We start from the raw sequence: 21,194 nt of genomic DNA on the forward strand, positions 1-21,194 counted from the left end.
GTGTTTATGAGAAGCAGAGTTCAGTCTTTCTGTTCTCTGGCTGACTTAAAGTTACTGTTTTAAGTTTTTTTTATTTCCTTCTATTTGCAAGTAAACGTGTATTTCAGATATTAAACGTATCAAAGATAGTGTCAGGAAAACACAACAAACACATAATCTGGTAAGAAAACGACAAATAAATCAATCAAATGAATTAAATATATGAATAAATATGAATAATTAAAACATTTATGATCTAACTTCAGTTTCATACATTCAACTCATCATTCAGCTTCTTTGTTTTCTCATCCTAAAACAAATTGTTCATATTTTCAGTATTAATGTCACCGGTTTGTAAGATTTCTTTCATTTCTTATTTATTCATCTCTTTTCATCTCAGCTTGTAATTTGTGTCTGTTGTTCTTTCTCTCCACTCTGTTCACTTGCTGTTGAGATGAAGTGACATTATAGTTTTCCTTGTCATGTGCACACTTAACGAATCACCGACACACCAGATTCTCAGATTCTCATGATGCTGTCTTGTTCTTTTATCATCAGAGTGAGTCCACTACACATCGTGACCTCACTTCCTATAAAACAGCATCAGTCCATCTCATAAAAGCTTCAGTTCACTTGCTCCTGTGGATTTAGATTCATGTGGTGTCAGACTGACGTGATGCTGAGATCAGGACACCATCTGCTGCAGGACTCCTCGTTCCTCTCACCTCTGAACATGCTTCTTTTTGACTCCATTAACGATTGTGTAAAGATCCCTGACCCTCCCAGACGATACTGATATGATGGATACGAAACTAAAGATCTCAAGTGCCTAAAACCTTTCAAATCTATCACATAATACACTGTAAAACTTAAGTTTACTGAATATAATATGTGCAGAGATAAGTCAGAGTATCAATATCCAAACACAAGGTATGAATAGAATATGACTTGTTAAGCAAATTAAAATAAAATTAACCGACCCTCGTTTTCTCTCTGTCTAAAGACGGAAAATAAAATTGACTGATGTTTTAATCATGGAGGTTCACGTCTGGCCAGTCAGTGATATTTCATTAGTCACCAGCCAAACCACTAAAACAGATGCTCCACATGCTGCAGTTTTCAGGGAAGCAGCGTCAGCCAAAGAGTTTGGACGAGTCAGATCTCACATTCACGTCCTTGTTTCCATTCTCACACTTTAACTGCAGCCGAGCAGCGGATGTGGGCTTTTCACTGGCGGGAGCTGATTGTTCTGTCGAGAACCTGAAACTCATCTGTTTAGGAGAAGAAATGTGATCTGGGGGAAGTGATGGATCAGTTCTACCTGTGAAAGAACTTAAAGCATTGGAGAGGATATTTTTAAAAAGTGGTTTTGATTCTGTTTCTATAAAGTCAGTGAGACAATCTTCTGTGATTAACGATGAGTAAAGCGTCTGCACATTGAAATCCGACCAATGGGAGGCTGACAGCTGTGCAGGTCGTAGACTGATCCTCTGTCTGTGAGAATATGAAGGTGCCTGACTGTCTTTTTGAGACGCTCATGTGTTCGACTCCCAGGCGGAGGAGGGATATACAACCCCTTCCTCGTAAATCTCCAAGACCATCAACCCGGTGAGAGCCTGGAATAACCATCAGATACAAAACCCACTTCCCTCCTCGTCCATCTGCCCACTCCTGTCTTACACAACCGGCGGTTCAATCTCTACCGGCCTCTCGGATCCGTGTCCAGCCAACGTTTACATTACATGTACGAGTTTGTACCTTTTTTTCAAGGAGAAAGAAAAGTGTTGAACAAGGAGGATCATGGTTAATCTATCAGCTGAATCATAGCAATTCTAATCAGTTATGCAGATGTGGGAGAAATGGCAGCACCACAGTGGCCCCATGGGAAATGTGCGCAAGGAAAGCCAACTGTATAAAACCTCCACCGCTGAACAGTCGCACAACTGAAACGTCTTCCAGTGAACACGAGGAGCAGACTCACAAAGTTCTTTGGCCCACGACCCCAAAACAATCACGACAGAGACATGTGACCTCCATAATCCACAGCGCTCATGTCGCAGTGTTTCCTGTGGTTCTGTGAACTGATTGTGACGCTCATCTGTCGTAAGGAAGCAGGTTGGGAGTTCGGATTTGCTCGGTGCTGCAGAGGCGTCAGCTCCGGGTTTTGTTTCTGTGAGAGAACAAATGTGACCTGAGAGCAGCTGGGTCATGACACAAGCTATTTTCTCCCCCCCCCTCCTCTGTAAATAAATTACAAACCTCCTCAGAACTTTTCTCAACAATCATCAGATCTTCTCATTTTAATTTAAATCAGTTTGATGTTTTGTGTGTTCGTTGGAATGAAACCTCGGAGGGACAAGAATCCGACACATCTGCCGAAGGGATTATGTTTATAGTTCTGTCTTTTTCGATGGTGGTTTGTTGGTTTGTTTGTTTGTTTGTTAATAAAATTACACAAAAACTGCTAACAGTTTCCACCAAACATAGCAGAGGGATGAGGCCTGAGAAGAAATCAGACCACCTCCGGTCTCAAACCGATGACCTTCCAGTTGGTGGACGACACTCTCTCCCTCTTGAGCCACGTTCACCCGACATGAAGTTCCGGTGCAGTTTTCCAGGGATGTTTTCAGAAAGCTCAATGATTTCTTACGTTGAAGAAGAGTGGTTATTCTGAACCGACGGCACACGAGTGCTCCGTGTTTCCATATTTATTACATGTCGTTCCCTTTATTCAGAGGTTCAATTTCCAGGCTTTCTCCTCCACTATCAGAGACAGGATAAAAGCTCGGCGAAAAAAAGAATGAGGAGCGTCCGATGGGACGAGATGGCCGGCGATCGCAGGGACTTGAAAATTGTTTCTTCCCTCAGCGACGATGCTGGAACAGTAAAAACAGATGGAGGTCCTGACACACAGTCAGATGCTGGAGAGGGATAGAAGAAAGTCCAGACATGAGAGCAGAAGTTTCCTCAGTTCAACCCTAGATAATGTTTCAGCTTGTGTCTATTTCCCCCAGCAGTCGCAGAGTCATGATTTACAAGCTTCTCCGTGTAACAGGATGATTTATGTGCGGTACTTTTTCTTTTAGTGTTCAAACAACGATGCAATTAAGCTCCATCACGGTGCCGGAGTGACACTGAGATGTGTCTGAGGCTCAACGGCAACATCTCTGTCTGTCCGGTCTGACCAAAGCTTCCTGTGATTGTTTGAGCTGTAAATGTCACTGGGTACAACGGCAGAAGTCTCTCAGACGCGGCGCTGAGGGGCCGGAGGTTGAGAGGAGCCTCTGAAGGTGGCGGCTCCGGGTTTTACAGGGGCAGCGAGGTCAGCTCCTTCACAGCCGCAATTTGTGTCACGGCTCAGGTTTCTCGCTGCCTTCGTGTGAGCTGTCTGAACAAAGATGTCCAGTCCTGACTGTCGGCTCCTGTAAATCACAGCTGTGACCTCTTTCTCGTTTTACCTCGTTTTTCTGCCATCGTGACCTGAAAACTTCAGACGAGTCTTTACGATGAACTATAACAAAAATAAAAAGTTTTACTGTTCAGCATCAGTCAGGGTTTATATTCGTATTATACAACAGTTGCACCCACAGAGTTTGTATGAAGATGGACGACATGACAGCTTCCTAAGAGTGAAGCCAAAATGTCTTCATCGCTCCCTAGTGGCTGTCTGCAGTAAGGTCATCAGCCGATGGGACATGGGAGAAGCAAAACTCTCAAACATCTGGTGGATTAAATCTCTTTATTCTCTCTTCTCATGTCTCCTCTTCCTCGTTTTCATCTTCGTAACTAAAGAGGAGAAAGAAAAATTTAACAAAAAATAAATCATACTAACACTTTATTACTATAAACAGTACCATACTATACTACATACTAAGTATTTGATCATCTGTTCCCAGCTGTAGGATCTATCTGCTGCCATCTAGTGGAGTCGTTACATCCAACACATCTCTTATCTTCTTATTGTATCTTACCGTGGAAAGATGCTGCACAACTTCACTTGACTTTGTATTCTCTCCAGAACCAAATATTAAATCCTCTTCAGCTTTAACTTCCTGCCCATAATGTGGAATGTAGATTTTCATTGTGACTCAACACACAGTTAAATATTAATTATGAACAAAACCTCAGGAAGGAAACAGAATCCTTCAAAATACAAATGTCACCATCATCAGCTGTTGTGTCATTTTTCTACAGTGACTAAAATATTGTTGTAATGTGATCCGACCTGAAGAGTCTTTGAGACTCAGGAGCTTTTTCAGTTTGTCAGTCCAGAAGCATCAAGTTTACTTCCTGTGGCATCAAGTTTACTTCCTGAGGCATCAAGTTTACTTCCTGTGGCATCAAGTTTACTTCCTGAGGCATCAAGTTTACTTCCTGTGGCATCAAGTTTACTTCCTGAGGCATCAAGTTTACTTCCTGAAGCATCAAGTTTACTTCCTGAGGCATCAAGTTTACTTCCTGTGGCATCAAGTTTACTTCCTGAAGTATCATGTTTACTTCCTGTGGCATCAAGTTTATTTCCAGAAGTATCATGTTTACTTCCTGAAGTATCATGTTTACTTCCTGTGGCTTCAAATTTGTTTCCTTTTTTTTCAAAATAAACTGTATTATAAAAATTGGGAGGAAGGGAGAAACAATAAATAAAATGTTTTCCACAATGACGTTGATGACACATCATCAGACAACACGTTGTTTTCATCAAGCATCACTGTCCATTAGTGGTACTTCAATAAAAGTGTAAAAATACTCTGTTGCAAGTAAAATTCTGATATTCCAAATTTTACTTGAGTACAAAAGTGACAGTAAAAAGTTCTTATAGCACCAAAGTACTTATACTGTAGAATTACACGTTTCATTGTGTATATATTATGTGTATACATCACCTTAATGGTGCAGCTAGAACATATGGGAATCATTTCAAATACTTTATATACTGCCAGGTCGATTAGTAGCTTACATCTAATTTTATGTTTTAATAGTCTGAATCTACAAAGTTGTAACTACAGTTGGTAAATGTTCTGTAAACAAAAAGTAAAACGCATCAGTATTTTGCAATGAAATTTAGGGGTGTAAAAGTATAAAAGTACGTGATTAAATACTGTACAAGAGAATTTGTACATGTAAATACACAGAATGTACTGCATCAGTACATGAGTATTCTCCCTGCTGTCTTTACATGAACTAGTAAAGCGACTTCCATTCACAGGACACGTTGTTGTTGCTTAGTTCCTGTTTTTGTTCAACGTCCTCCTGAGCTCAGCCCACTTGACTTAATTCTTTTTGTCAAAGAGGACGAAAGCTTCTCGTTACCAAGCAGCACTTTTTACGTGTTGTGTCTGTGATCAACTGCTTCTCTCTCCTGGGGCGAACAATGAGTTTCACTGGCACAAACAGAACAACAACTTCAAACTAGTGTCGGGACGCTGACAGGCCGGGGACTGAAAACCAAGATATTCAGATGGCTCTGTGTGGTTTGTTGGATCCGCTGCCCTCGGTCTGTTTTGAAAGAAAAACCCAGTTCTCTGCGAGGCGAGGCCTGTGCTTGGCCAGAAGTAAATACTTTAAGCTCCCAGAGACGGAGAGCCATCAGCTCGACGTGTGGAGCATCAAACCGCCGGATTTTTCCCTCAAACTGTACAGATCTCTGTCGGTTCCTCAGAGGAAAGAGAGGAAGACTTTTACTGTTCCAGCAGCTCAACAAACAACAAGTGGAATATTTCTACCTGATGTTTCACGTGAGTCTTACAAGAGGAACGACCCTGTGAAGTTCATCACATCGTACAGGCCTCCTGACGCTCTGGAGTCTGAGCTGGAGTTCGTCAGGACGGGAAAGTTTCCGTCTGAACCGTACGAGAACCCCAGACCTCACGACTTCAGACCGGTAAGTGTCTGTTTCATGTGCACGTTAAGACATGAGACAGTGATCGACACAGACTCAAAAACAAGAAAGTCAAACACTCATTTTACCTTCTGTGTTTTTAGTGTACCTGTAATATTATTCTTTTACCACAAGATGGCGATAAACTCCTTCAAATTAACCAGAGGGAACTTTAAGGTTAAGATTTTTTGCTTGAATCTTTCTCTTCAGCTTGATGAAAACCTTCCAGACATAGTTACGACTCACGAGAGGGATCCTGGTAACCTGACTTTAAAATTGAAGCATTTGGACACGAGTAAGTAGAATTTTTATTTTTCATTTTGGCAGATAATTTGTCTCGGAATCTGATTTTATGTGGAAAATAATTATTATATTCTTATTTTGTCATTGTTTTTATGTTATAGATTCAGATTCTATTCTGTTTCCTCTTCTTTATTATTATACTTGTTTCAAGATAATAGTAATATAATATATAAGACAATAACTACTTCATTATGCCACTCCGGAGCACACAATCATAGTAAAACAACATAAAAACATCTTGAAAAAGGTTCATGCAACTGAAGAGTGAATGATTTGTCTTCCTGTTCCAGTGCTGACTACACAATCAGACACTCGCTGCAGTTTGAGGGACACCAGGACGAGGATGGACACACATAAACCTGCAGAGCCTCAATGGGATATGAGGCTCGTCCTCCCTCAGTCTCCCTGGCCTCCAAAATCAGCTTCCTACACCGTCAGTAAATGAAATGGTGTTTTAGTTTTGAAGTCTCAGTTTTTCTCAGTTTGTGAAATAAAAACCTAGAAGAATAAAATGTAGCGTGATGACACAAGTCAGCTCAGATTTACATCGACATTAAAGCTGCACTCATTAACACCGACTGTGTCTGTTTCACAGAGACATCGGAGAAGAAGAAGTGCGTACAGCGCCTTCTTGGATCGAGTAGAAGAGAAACTCTCAAGAGCCTGGAAACTTACATCGTGATGTTTCAACACATTTCTGTAACAAATAATTAAAACTTTTCAGAAAAATAACCTACGATAAATATAAGTGCAAACACACATCACTTATAGATGTTTTTAAAATTTCCAGAGTGCTTTTGTTATCTTCTGTGTAGCTGCGTGATTTGCATCAACAGAATTAAAAGAATTTAAATCAGATAAAAGACATTTTGACAGATTGTCAGCTGTCAGAAGTTCTGTTGTTGTTTAGTTGTGATCATAAACTGGACAGAGGCAGAGAAAACAGACACGTCATAAAACATCGTTTATGGTGAACAGGCGGCGAGAGGAGTCATGAAGTTCACCGACAGAATGAAGCCCACTGGTCGACGGACAGCTGCTCCCTCTGATCCCCAAGAATTATAAGCATGTGAAGCCTGCACATGTTTCAAGCATGTCTGTAATAGCTGAACAAATTAATGAGTCATCCGTGACTCTGTGTTTAACTCAGGGACTAAATATAAAATGAAAGAAATGTCACTGCATTAAAGCAAGTGATGCGCAGGCCGCCATGTGTTGCACTTATTTTAACCACATGTTTTTCTTTCATACACTCAACGATGTCATTAAATCTCCCACCACCAGGGGTTTGTTTTATCATGAATGATGATCTAATTAAATCTACCTGTGTTTTAATTCTTTACATACGGAAATACTGTACAAGTCTGAAGATGATGAGTTGTTTTAGTTGTGTTTTTAGGAACTGGCCTCTCAGAATAAAAAGTACTTTGTCCACACAGCTAATTAAAAGCTATAGTTTTATTGTTTAGTGGTTAGAAAAGTTAAGAAAACATCTGACCTACACACAGATTATGTTTCCTGTTTCTCACTAAAGTACTTTTATTAACAAATTATGATAATTTCCTAAACTTTTACATTAGCATTGTCATTAAAGTCATTTTATGTGATGCATATTTCCAAGGACATTAATCAGAGGGCAGAGCCAAACAAAATACTTTGTGTTCATTTAGAAGAAGAACTTGTTCATGTTGTTCTTGTTGTTGTTATTAAAATGTAAAACTTATCAACAGCTAATATCAACTTAACATGGAAAAATTTACAACGAATGCAATATAATTTCAAATGGTCACTGCTAGCATTTACTGGACAAGTTGTAAAGGTTCAGTGTGAAGGATGTAGTGGCATCTAGTGGTGAAGTTACATATGACAACCAACTGAATACCTCTTCCCTTTCCAAGGATATTTAGATTTGAAAAAGACGACCGACTAAAACCAAATATATAAGAAACGTAAACATTTGAATGAACATCATTATAACTACCTCAAATTATAGAAACCATTCCTCGAAAAAGTATTTTACTTTCTTTTATAGCCCATGACTCATGTGCTAAATTGGAAAGCCAGCCACCAGGGGGCGATCAAGATGTTTTGGAATGTCTGACTCTTAAACACAAATGCATTAAAGTGGTTTTGGGTACGAATGCTGTGTTTAATTGATCCGTGCATAGAAAATAAATAAAGGTTAAAACTGTATTGTATTGTTGTCATTTAAATAAGCAGCTGATTACACTTTACGAATTCTGCTAAATGTCAGTTGATGATAGAATGATTGTGTGTCTGTTGTTTGTCTGTGTGTAGATAAACAGAAGCAGAGGCAGGTTATGTAAAGAGCCAGTCACTGAGTGTTATTATCCTTCATGCATGATGTGCTGCTCTTCCTGTCCACTGACCAATCCGTTCAAACCAAAACACAAGGCTGAATGGGGCGGTGCTGTTTCAGCCCACACACACACACACCCACACACACGTACACACACACAAAGACACACACACACACACAAACACAGGAAGGCTGACTGGCTGAGCTGAATCAACGGTAAGTTAGATTTTACTTTTTCTTTACTTGCAGAAAATGTGTTTGTGGAGTGTTGAAGTAGAAGCATAATTAAAAAATGTATTAACACTTATTGAAGTACAATTACTTTAAAAAGCTGCAACTTTGTACTTGAGATAAAATGTACAATCATAGTGTAAAAGCACATTTTCAGAAACACTTTTACAAGTACAATTACCCAGTGAGACCTCTACTCCTCCACATGTGTTTGACAGTGTGATTTTATCATATCTATATGCCAGAGCTTTTAAAATATGACTCTGTACAGACTCTGTTACATGCGAGTTGACAGAAATGTTGATTGATTCATTTATTTATTGTTTCCTTTAACAGCACTGAAGGTCACCTCACTAGACAGAGATAATAATAAAAAAGAGAGAACAATAAATATATCTATAAATGAACATTATGTAGGTGAGACAGATGGAACAGACAACGAAGATGGGTTTAGAAAATAGAGAGATACTTTTTGAGGATGTGATGTTTGTCTCTGGCTTTTATTAGATTACATTAAATGTTTATTTAAATGTAATATTAAAAAAAAAAGAACAATATCATATTTAAAAAAAAAGTTTGGTACATTTGGTTTCTGTGATATTTACAGGGTTGTATTCAACAGAGTATTATTAACACCTAGTATAATATATATTATATATATATTTGTATAATATAATATTAATGAAAACTGTCTCATTAAAGTGTCACGAGACACTGTGGAGCAACAGGTGATCCCGGGCAGACCCGTGACTGACAGCCCCCGTGAGCCAATCAGCTGAGAGAGGGGCGAGCACGCGCACCAATCACAGACGTCCGCAGTGTCCGTGTGGGCGTTGACCGGGGCCGGGCTCCAGCAGCAGAGTCCTCGGCTGCAGAAACACGCGGGACGCAGAGGACACAGGCTGCGTGTCTCACTGTCTCCGGTCCTCAGCGACCTGTCCGTGTGGTCGAGGCCGAGATAAGAAGCAGGACCCCCCCCCGGGTTAGTTCCTGAAGCAGCCGCCGCAGAGGAGCGAGGATTCCCCCGGTGTCTCTCCTCATGACTCTCCGGTAGGTGACATGTGTTCTTCATGGACACGCACGAGTCCACCTGTCTCTCTGTGTATTTATACACAAACACAACACGGAGACACTGTGAGACATCTCTGAAATGCAGCTCAGCGTGTATTATTATTGTACTAGCAACATCCACAGGGCCTACCAGGAATCAAACCTGGACACTATATGATTCATATATGTTCACTACATTGTGGTTCTATGAGCTCATTATTCAGTATTTTAAATTAAATTGAGGCCTCAGGTGTAAAATGAAGAATGTAGAAGTATTACTTTGTGTACTGTAACAGTTACATCATAATATTGGTCATGTTATCACTGTAATATATCACATTAGATCCAGGATAGACCTGTTTTTTTTATAGTCTTTTCCTCGTTGTCCTTCAGGCTGTATTGATGACACACTGGTGGACTTTGTTCTGGGTGAAACGAGAGATGATAGATCTTCACATTAACGAGCATTCGCTATTTCTCCTGAACACACCCTGTTCTTACTCCTCAAATGTCCTGACATGTTGTCCCTGCATATGTAATTTCCATTTCCACAGAAGCAAATACTCTCATAGTGTTTTTTGGCAGCTGAACAAGTTTAAAAACACCACATCATCAGTTTTATACAGTTTTTGTGGTGAATATGTTCATTATCATTTGCCTGTGTACACACCCAGCGGTCAAAAAGCAGAATTAGTATTAATTTAATGAAGTTTTTTCTAAATTGTCAAATGAAAATGTCTTTATTTCTTTGCTGAGCTCTGTTTGGTCTCCACACACATTGAGCTTGTTTGACTTTCCACTGTGTTTAAAATCGAGTCCCTGAATTTATCCGTCCCTTCTGTTGTCATTCAGTTTCTTTATCGAGCAGATTTTTCTTGCTGCCTCTGACAACGTGAAAACAAAACCCAAGCTAAAAGTTGCCTAAAGGCTGATGTGAACTGAGGCTCTAACTGTTAACGATTCATGATTTGCCAACTGTGGTCGACACCAATCACATTAAAATGTTTAATCCAGCTTTTTAATTTGAGTAACTTTTGAGGACGTGACACGATCGCGACTTAAAGTTGATGCTGTAATTACCGTTGATTCCAGCCGCAGTGGTTTTTAAGTAAAAGTTGCATTGTCTCATTTAAATGCTCGTTCTTCTGCGTTTCACCCACAATAACATGAGCTGTATGTTTTTCAGGTAATTGCTGCAGTCGTTTTTGGGAATTAAGCTGCTCTCGCTGGACATTTGGATCAAACCTCCCCCATCACAAATCCTTCCCCATGAGGAAAGATGGGGAATGGATTGTCGGAACAACCTAGCTTCATTTCGAACATCCCGATCTTCCAGTCTTTTCACATCGCGATCCTCGGGCTGGACTCTGCGGGGAAGACCACCGTTTTGTACCGGCTGCAGTTCAACGAGTTTGTGAACACGGTTCCCACTAAAGGTTTTAATGCGGAGAAGGTGAAAGTTTCTCTGGGCAGCCACAGGAGTGCGACCTTCCACTTCTGGGACGTCGGCGGTCAGGAGAAGCTCCGCCCCCTGTGGAAGTCGTACACGCGATGCACGGACGGCATCATTTTTGTGGTGGACTCTGTGGATGCAGAGCGGATGGAGGAGGCCAAAACAGAGCTCCATAAAATCGCCAAGACCTCTGAAAACCAGGGCGTGCCCCTGCTCGTAGTCGCCAACAAACAGGACTTGAGACACTCGCTGGGATTGGACGAGCTGGAGAAACTGCTAGCGCTGAAAGAGCTGGGCCCGGCGACTCCCTGGCACCTGCAGCCGGCCTGTGCCATCATTGGAGACGGACTCAGGGACGGCCTCGAAAGACTCCACGACATGATCCTGAAAAGGAGAAAGATGCTTCGGCAGCAGAGGAAAAAGAGATAATTTGGACACGAGACGGACTTGTCTTCTGTTTTATGTGAAGGAAACCTAAAAGGATTGTCTCCCGAGTGGATTCGAGCAGGTCCACACTCAACACGCTGAGTTTTATCAGTCCATAACTGAGCTCGTGGTCCTGCGATGATGCTGTTGACGAGGAAGTGACACGTAAAGGAATACAGAATGAAGACGAGAAGGTTGTAGACATGTGGATATGTGATGAAGAGTTTATACGGATTAAATGCACGGAGGGTTCGGGGTTTGTAAAGGTGGTGGAAGTTGTTTCTAAGGGTGGTGTAATGTTTCATGAGTGGCTACCGGCTGTTCCAAAAAGTATTACCAAAAATAATTTAAGAGAAGGTTTGGACTTGTTGAAGGTTTGCTTTGGTTCTTGATTCAACATTGAAACACCAGGGGGGGCCAGAGAGACGACCGTCAGTTTTATACGAACTGTTTTATATGTTAATTTTTTTTTTTTACACTGGACTTTCGTTGAGGAAGAAGAGTATTATCTTGCATTACCGCATTATTATGGACTTGCTTGCTGTCTAATACTGTATCTGTTGATTTTTTTTAAAAGCACTTTAGAGTATCACTTCTTTATATGAAGTTTACAGATTTTAAATAGAGAATACTGTGTTGGAATTTTACAGGAAATGTTTGGGCAAAATGCGACAGACTGCTGTACAGTATAGGACGCCTCGTCGGCCACATTGTCATTACACAGACGTTATATGCATTAATATTTGCTCAATAAAAGATATTTAGAACAAAGTTGACAATGGTAGCTGTTATATTGTCCACTGTGCTATTCAAGAAAATCAGGGACGCAAACATGACTGAAGGGAACTAATATGACATGACACTCAATTCGTATATTTGAAGACGTCCCAGCACGTGAGCAGTCCGACGATAAATCTGACGATTATTTTCTTGATTTAATCGATTAGTTGTTTAAACCAGAAAATGGTTGAGAACTGACGATTTGTGTTTCCAGAAACCCCCAAGACGTCCTCTTCAAATGTCTTGTTTTGTCCTAAGATATTCACTCATCAACGATATTCACTTAACTTGAAAATTAGGAAAACTACTTCAGACAGTCTCCTCCGCTTCTAGACTTTAGTTTTAAAATCCAAAACAGGTGGTAATAGTTTGAATATGAACTTTTCCCTCCACGGTGGAATGAGTGTTTGAAGTTTGAATGAAACGTGACATCTCTACAGGTAATATTTAAATTTAAATTAAATATTTTAGGTTATTAAGATTATTTTAATATGCAATATATATGAAAACATCACTTGACTGTTCAGTTTCATCAGAATGTGATTCATCGGCTTTTCTGAAAAACACACTTCGTGCTCTTCTCCCGTCCTCGTTTTCGTTCTAAGCATCTTGCTCAATGTTCGTGTTGACGCAGGAGCACGCCCAAAACTTGCAGCTCCATTTGAGTGACTGTACATGAAGAGCGCTGCGTGGAAAGAAACCTGCCATGCCTTTATTATTGTAGCTTTTCCCACCAAATGTTATGTAACGTATTAAACCTCAGCAGGTTTAAGCTCTTCACAGTTAAATAAACGTACAGGTCTTTCTACTGTGGCTGCTGCAGTGTGAAGCGTCAAGAGGTGCACCGATGCGTCGCAGTGCAAACAGGCTGAGTTGAAAATGTTGTCGGGGCAGTCTGGAGGACCCAGTACAACAGGCTGGGGCAGGAGAATCCAGGGGCATTACTGCGTAGTTTTCGAGTGAGATGGGCGGATGCCTGCACTGACACCATTTGCTTCTCCCGTCCCTTTGAAACAATTAATGACTGTAAAGCTCAAACCGGCTGACGCAGCTGCCGTCCTTCTAAAACCGGTGTGTGTGATGCAGATTGGTGGTTTGGCTGAATGACCAAACAGCCTCACCATAAAAATATCTGCTCCAGTTCAGTGTGATAATTATGAGGTGGTGTGGAGGTTTGCTGCTGAATCTCAGGAGATGTCATGCATTTAAAAATAGAAGAAAAACATGTCTTCAACTCTGGGTTTCACACATTTGTCAGACTTCAGGGCTGCACCACAACTCAAATTAATGAGAAGAGGAATCACGTCGAGCGAGTGAGGGAGGAACGAGAAGCAGCAGGGGTCCTGGCTGGATTCGAACCTGCGGCGTTGTGGTCACAGGGCAGCTCATCTCCCAGAATGCCATGTTTGTGTCAGATGTTGATGAATCGTGTTTTTGTGTCGGGAAGGGCAGGTGCCTCTTCTGGACTTTGTTTGCCAAGTGGAGGAAGGAAACTAAAAGGGCAAAGAAGGGCATACTCACACTTTTCCTCTGCTTCCTTTTCAGCTTTGTGTGTCTGTGTATGTGTGTGTGTCTGTCCGTGTGTGTGTGTGTGAGTGTGTGTGAGTCAGCTTGATGTTTATTTACCTCTGGTCATTTCCGTACATCTGCTGGTGGAGCCACCAGAGGATTACTGTTAATTATTGGCCCTCAGAGTCATAAATCTTATCCCCTCACTTGTGCTGTATTTTCGCTGACTCAGTCTAACGCCTCTAAACAAATATGGCGAGTCTGTAACCACTGTAATCTCATTGACTTGTTAAAGCAACATGCGCTGTTTTCAGGAGGGAGGACGTTGGGCTGCAGGGATCATGTGTTCTTGTTGAAACCTGGAGAAAGAAAAAGATCTCAGGGTGAAAACGAGGAGCCGCACAGACGTCAAACTTGGAGAGATGATGGGATTTTTGGGGTTTATACGTCGTTTCCTGCCTCCTGCATATTCTACTCAAGCTCCACCCCTCACCTGTACGTTCCAGAGACTTTCCTCAAACAACCTCCTGCTGCTGCTTCATAAACAAACTCCAGAAAATGTCTTGACCCAATTTTCCGACCATTTTCCCGGAGTTCATATCTAAAAATGAGTCGTACCCACTCACCAGTGTTACATGAAAACATACACAGTGAGTGGAAGTTAAAGTTGCATCATTCTCCCTCGTGTTGAAGCTGCTGTTTTAAGTTTGAAAAGTTGCACAGAGTGTTTTCTCTCCTGTTTGTGGAGAGTGGCTGCCTCTGCCCTTTATCCCTCCTTGCTCTGGTGAAATCCTCGGTGCGAGGTGGATTAGGGTGAATAAACCTCTTGTCCAGGGGCCGTCCATTAACCCATTAACCGCTGGCACCGAGGGGCTTTAACCAACACGAAATAAAAGCCCAGTGCAGTGCTCGTGTTGTTCGGAGCAGCTCATGCAGATAAGAATCCCCCAGTTTCCCAGACATTAGGGCTTTAACACTGCACTGGAGCAGCAGTTTGTGTCAGAGCTGCTCTTCTTCTTTTGTTGTTTCTCTACTGTACAAAATGTTCCGTGTGTGTTCCGTGAAAACGTGTGAAACAATGTGAGGTTTTTTTTTTTTTTTACAACATGTAAGCTGTGAAGTGGGAGGAGCTGCTGGCCGTAAATGTCAAAGTTTACTTACAGAGATAAACTTAGTGTTTCTCAACCTGGACACTCCCTCGGTTTACTGCAGGAGCACAAATTATCAGGGCGTCTCGTGGACGCGTGAACAAAGCTGCAGGTTTGTTTTTCTGTCTGCAGGATTAACGCAAAAACTACTGAATGGATTCCCACGAAATTTGGTGGAAGGATGGAAGAAGGAATTCGATAAATTAAGGGATGGATCCAGGATTAATTTATTTTTATCACTTTCTTTTACATTGAGTTTATTTACTTATTTTTACATTTTCTACACTTCTCGGGGAATAATTCATGAAAAAAAACTTATGTAGGGGACTGATATTTATGAGCTTGTGCCATTTGGTGCAGATCCAATTGAAAATCCGGATCAAACGGATTTAAATGTTTCATAAGGGGATTGTTGAGCCTTGGCGGAGGAATGCTCTGTGATTGAGAACTCAACATGACACCATAGTTTTTTAATTCAACCAACATTACCTCATTTTCCAGAAGTGACCCGACTGAAAATGCTCAGTCAATGTGCAAGTTTCTACAAAACATAAAACCTTTCACCAGCCGCTGGCATGAAGAATAATAGTAGGCCCTGTAATTGGATTCTTTTTAAAAAAATGCTCTTTGGGAATTAGAAGTGGACTTGAGTCACTTTTACTTTTTAATCGAGGACGGCTGGTGCTTCATAACACGATGACTCAACCAGGAGATTTTCTTGTTCATCCAAATCTTGAACGTGCTCCAACCGACCCCAGTATTATCTTTGCAGAAAATGATCCTCACCCTGAGGCTCCGAGGGTGATGCCAAGCTTCACCTCCACAAGAGCAGCTGTCATATAAACTATAGAAAACACATTTCTGCTGTGTTGTTAGCTTCTTAAACAAACATCGTATTAGAACTAGGACAAGAATTTCCAGGAGGAAACAAGACTTTTTAACTATCAACATAAAACAAACCTGACTTTATATTAGTACTGTGTGTGTGTGTGTGTGTGTGTGTGAGAGTCTTCTGTTTGAGGTATGTCAGGGATTGGAAGCTCGAACAGATGTGACGTCGGCAGGACTGTGGAGCAGAAGACAAACAATGTGGATATCTGTGTCGCACAAGCTGCCAAAACCAAGTCAGGCCTCCTGTTCCAACACTCCTCTGTCCCATGGTCTCACACAAGAGGACAGAAGAGTGTCTTCTGTCTGCTGCTTCTTCATACGTGAAAGACAAACTCTGGAGAAAGTCTGGAACCAAATGTTTGGACATTTTCTAGAGTTAAACTCTGGGAGGGAATTTAAATCGTTCTTATTTGGAAAAAAGGTCCAAAAATAAATATGAGCTAAAAGGGACGTTTAGTTATTATCATTATCCACAATGTGTGTGACCTTTCTGACCTTTAACCCTGTGGTACACTCCCCCTGGAGCTCCATAAATACACATGTCTGTTGGTAAGAAGAAAGGAGCCATCGTCTAAAATGCATATCAGAGGGTCTCAGTCCGTGACTCAGTAATGTTTGTGTCAAACTGCACAACTGCACTTTCCCACAGTCCCACCTCCAGAGGGTTGCTGGCTTTCTCTGCTGAGTTTTGAGATTTATCCCGCCGTGTGCTTAAAATGAGACGCTGCAGTACATGCACACTCCCAGCCTGCTTATTATGCAAGGTTATCGTGACGCCATTTATTCTTCTTCTCCCAGTCTACCGAGAGCAAGTGGCCTATTTACATGTGAATTCCTCCCGCGGGCCTGCAGCCGTGCTCGGAGTGGAGAAGGGGGCCACCTGCAAAGGGAGAGGGGGGGGGGAGGGGGAGGAGGAGGGACTCGCTGTTTGAAGAGCTAGAGAAGTGCACTCCTGTTTTTTTTTTTTTTTTTTGGCTCAGAGAATAGAAGCTGGTTTCATTAATCCTCAGGAACCAAGGAGACAGAACGAGGGAGCTGTGCCAAAGTGAACTCAAGCTAAACAGACACAGGCTGTGTTTTATCGCCCTCACACCCACGTTGAGATGCTTATTTATCAGGGATTTTTAAATGATGTGATTCCAGTAAAACATTTTTCTGTCTTTCGCTTCGCAGGAAACATGATGTGTTTTTGAAGTATGTCGAGGGCATCAGTATTCTTAGTACTACAGTCCTCACGCTATAACATCACTTTTGGTGTGTGCACATTAGTACAACACAATAAATACAGTGGAGGAGAGCTGTCTAACACATATCATCATATCATATCAGTGTTATGACTCGTTCCACCTGTTTTATGTGCTTTTCTTTCAATTTGGGCAAAAACAAGAAACAGTAGAAATCCTGAAAATAAAAAATACATCTTTTGCTAAAAATAGCTTTTGCCTGGCTGAGTTTGAAGAGATTGTCTTGATAAAAAGCAAAAATGTGTGATGGGAAAACACTTTGTGTGTAAACACACAAAAACACACAACTTGAACACCAACAGTTGCAAAAAAACAGACACACTTTAAAATCTCTAGGGTAAATATGATAATGCCTATTTCTATTCCTCATCTTTTATATCTTCATGTATCTTTTCTCTTGTCGTATCTTATCTTTCGTGTGTTTACGTCCTTTCCTCTAACTAATTGTGTTTTATTCCTTCTTGGTGAGAGTTTAGTGTCAAGTTCACCAAACCACACAGCCCAGGCATCTCATCTGTCGCATGATGAAACGCGACCCAACGAATCCCCCGCTCGCTGTGACTTTCCACGAGTCGGTGCGCGAACATAAAGCTTTGGAGACCACGGCCTAACCCCACCGTAATCCCTCATGCCCAAACAAGACCAAAGACAGATTTCACAGGCTTGTGCCTCACAATGCCCCGACTGGAGGGGACACGGCTCTTTATGGACCCAATTTGTGTCTGGACTTATGTGCGGCGCTGCTGTCGAGTGGGTGTGACGCCGTAGCCCAAGGTTCAAGGTCAAAGTGGCAGAGAGAATGAAAAAGTCGTTTGCCCGTCATCTTCTCCAGGCTCCGACGCACACTGGGGTTTCCTGCGCTCTCGTTCCAGCTGCCGACGGTCATGCTCACTCAGGCGGAGGTGAAAGAGCAATCGTCACCTCAACAATGAGCCTCTCACACGGGCTGATCCCAGGAATGTCATCCCATGAACTCTGTCAACCAGAAGACACTGTCGCAGCTCACGACTCGTACTCAACCGTTTAGTGTAACGTAGAAGATTCTGGTGCAGGCTACAGTTTGTGGTGTTGACATCGCAGTCGTCTCAAAGAGCTGAACGCTGCCACAGGAGTTCTTGAGCAGGAGATTGATTCAGAACTTTCATGTCTGAAAACAACAAAAACTAATGACACCGTCTTTCCCTGACACTGACACAAATTTAGTATATGGCCATTTTTATTAAAGTTGTTAGAAACCCTTTTCTTCCCACAGGACTGTGGTTTGGTTTAGACGCTCTGTCGTCTTTGCGATACTTGAAATTCAAATCAGATCCCGTCTGTGATTCACCTCAACGCCTCTCAGTGCCGTCAGCCCTGAAATTATTTCCCAAAGCAAAAGACAGAACCGGGTTCAGTCAGAGGTCACAGGCTCGTCTTCTCTCTGGATGGTTTAATTAGAGGACGGCTGAGATCAGTCACACCACTAAGTTGGTGTTGGTGATGAGTAGCTGGTTTCAAACTAGTGATTTACTAAATTTGGTGACGAAATTACAGCAGAGGTTTCTGGTGGCAAAGTCTAGATGAGAGTCCACAAGCTGCCACGTAGCTTCTAGGTGAATTTACATGTTTGACTTAGAGCTAATGGTTCTCACGCAGTTCAGAGTGAAGGGGAAATATCCAGTTATGTTAACTCAATCTACAAACACGCACAACTTTACCAGGAGCACCTGCTCATTCATGCAATGAATCCAATCAGACGGTCATGTGGCTGCAGTGTGATGCAGTAAATCCTGCAGAGACGAACCAGGAGCTTCAAACATGTTCACAAACATCAGAATGAAGACAGTAACTTTGACTGATTGTTGAATTTGGGCTGTTTTGAGAATTTCCGACAGTACAGATCTTTTGTTTTTTTCACAAACAAGAGGCGAGAGTTTTTATAAAAACCAGAGAACAGTCGGTTTATCCGTGGTTAAAAAAAGCGGCTGTGGCTCAGGAGGTAGAGGAGGTTGTCCATGACAACCAGGAGGTCGGTGGTTCCATCTTCAGTTCTACATGTCGAAGTGTCCTCAGCTCTTTACCCAAAAAAAAGGTCACTGACGGCTGTTTCATAAATGATGTATGATAGAAAAGTAACTGTGTGAATGTGAAGCACTTTGACTGAGACCAGAAAACCGTCTTGATTGACAGCTGAATCTGACTTGTGATTCGTCGAGGTGGAAGCGTTTGATCTGGAATGTTTTGGCTTCATTTTGTGGTTCCACCTGATTAATTTGCTTCACATCTAGACGGGGAGTTAACAGATAAGTGTGTCATTATCAAACATTAACGAACAGCCACTGGCTGAGAGTGAAAATATGTCGTACGGGCTGAAACGTCAGGATACACAGATGAGACTGGCCCATGATTGGTTGAGCACGTGCATCAGTGGGACCATGATGCCACGCCTCCATCCCCTGATCAGGCTTCACTTCATTGATTAAATTGGATTTAAAGCGTCAGGTCAGATGTTTCTAACTGAGGTGTTTTACTGTGCTCTCTACGAGACACTAAATTTAGCTGCTTCAATGACCGTCCTCACAGAATCTCTAAATCAAATTGTTCTTATTGAAATCACATCGGGTCGTGAATCTAATCTGCAGCGAAACCTGAGCGCCTCCGTCTGTAAACACTGACGTCTGAAGGGGCTCGTTGTTGTTCCTCCCTCCTCGTAATGAAACTGGTCACTGCTGACCTCCTCCTGCTACAAACAGCATGACTCCCCCTGATGCTGGCAGCAACACTGACGGAGGCTTTTAAACAGCTTGAGGAGTTCATTAACTCCAGAGAGAAGAAAAGGCTGAATAATGAACTGGGCCCTTTTTTTAGAAGCCATGTTATATTGATGTTGCTCCGTGATTAACGCTCCTGACGTTCTCGCCATAGCTTCTCAATCTGCCTGGATTTCCATGGAAATCAGAGCTGCAGGAGCCTTTTCTGCCTCGTTCCACCGCTCAGAGATATTTTGAAGGGCGATGCACTCGGTGCCTTACAGCTGAGCAGACGCAGCAGATAAGACGAGGTTGATTTGGTTTTAAGGAGACTCTTATCTGCATCTCTGGGAAGGCTGGGGATGCCGGTCTCCTCCTGAGCTCACGTCTGAAGGTGTGGAGGCTGCAGCGCCTCGTCAGCTGCAGGGTGTCAGGACGTGTGACCCCGAATTAAGACGTTATCTTTAAAAAAACGGACTAAAAGTCAATATATCAGAAAGCTTATCAATGGTCCCCTGCTGCTGTGTCAGACGCTGTGGGTGAGGAGTGGAACTATCAGACGCTGCTTCAGGGGTGGACTGGTTTATATCCAATCACCTCCCTGAGCCATGAATCCAAATAAATGAAAGTCAGGCTAAGGTCAGGTTTGACGCCCACGGTAACTCAACTTTTCTAAACCGGAGAGCGATTCAAGCAGTTATTTATGAATCCATCACTAAACCTGCTGGTGATTTAATAAATCGGATCCCACGATTTTAAACTCTGGTGTAAATCTGAATTTATAAATCAAATATGAAAGAGGGAGAAGAAACCACTGATGGTCAGAGGTCAGTCATCTGGTGCAACTTTCTGCTAAATCATTACAGGGACACAGCGAACGCAGCAAACACAGGAACTGGTACTTAACCTCAGTGGCTCCTGAGTTGGGCCCCGTCAGGATCATGAGATTATTTCCAAGGGAAAACACGACATTTAAAATAAATTAGAAATAGGATATTTTACCTATGTTTATTACAAGAGATAAAAAGATTTAAAATAAAACCCAGCAGATATAGAATATTTCATTAGTCTTCCAATTTTCTTTGTCCCCACGCGACCCCCTGAGGTGATTAAGACAGATTAACGTCAGCGTCAGTAGCGGCAGGTCAGTTCACTGCTCTACAGGAAACACGAAGACACGTAATGCAACTTGCACGCAGGTAATTTAATTTAACCTAATTTTCTTCAACCACCTCAGAGGAGCGTGCAGGCTG

The 21,194-nt window shown here is 42.0% G+C and overlaps 2 protein-coding genes and 1 long non-coding RNA gene across 3 annotated transcripts; 2 read left to right on the forward strand and 1 right to left on the reverse strand.

Moving 5' to 3' along the window:
• Positions 1–4: 4 nt before the first annotated feature.
• On the reverse strand, positions 5–4,296 carry LOC109639782 (uncharacterized). The gene is made up of 3 exons (XR_002203441.2): positions 4,205–4,296; positions 3,951–4,031; positions 5–3,765 (listed from the first exon to the last, which is right to left on the reverse strand). It is a non-coding gene; the product is annotated as an uncharacterized lncRNA (long non-coding RNA).
• Positions 4,297–5,237: 941 nt separating this feature from the next.
• Positions 5,238–8,351, forward strand: c13h7orf78 (chromosome 13 C7orf78 homolog). Its single transcript, XM_020103438.2, has 4 exons — positions 5,238–5,860; positions 6,068–6,152; positions 6,451–6,593; positions 6,756–8,351. Exons 1-4 carry the CDS (start codon positions 5,438–5,440, stop codon positions 6,840–6,842), a joined length of 738 nt encoding a protein of 245 aa, XP_019958997.2. The 5' UTR covers positions 5,238–5,437; the 3' UTR covers positions 6,843–8,351.
• Positions 8,352–8,591: 240 nt separating this feature from the next.
• arl4aa (ADP-ribosylation factor-like 4aa) lies at positions 8,592–12,411 on the forward strand. Its single transcript, XM_069537630.1, has 3 exons — positions 8,592–8,696; positions 9,414–9,761; positions 10,948–12,411. Exon 3 carries the CDS (start codon positions 11,041–11,043, stop codon positions 11,641–11,643), a length of 603 nt encoding a protein of 200 aa, XP_069393731.1. The 5' UTR covers positions 8,592–8,696; positions 9,414–9,761; positions 10,948–11,040; the 3' UTR covers positions 11,644–12,411.
• The last annotated feature ends 8,783 nt before the right edge of the window (positions 12,412–21,194 follow it).

Source organism: Paralichthys olivaceus, chromosome 13 (genome assembly GCF_024713975.1).
Source record: "Paralichthys olivaceus isolate ysfri-2021 chromosome 13, ASM2471397v2, whole genome shotgun sequence".
Taxonomy (NCBI): domain Eukaryota; kingdom Metazoa; phylum Chordata; class Actinopteri; order Pleuronectiformes; family Paralichthyidae; genus Paralichthys; species Paralichthys olivaceus.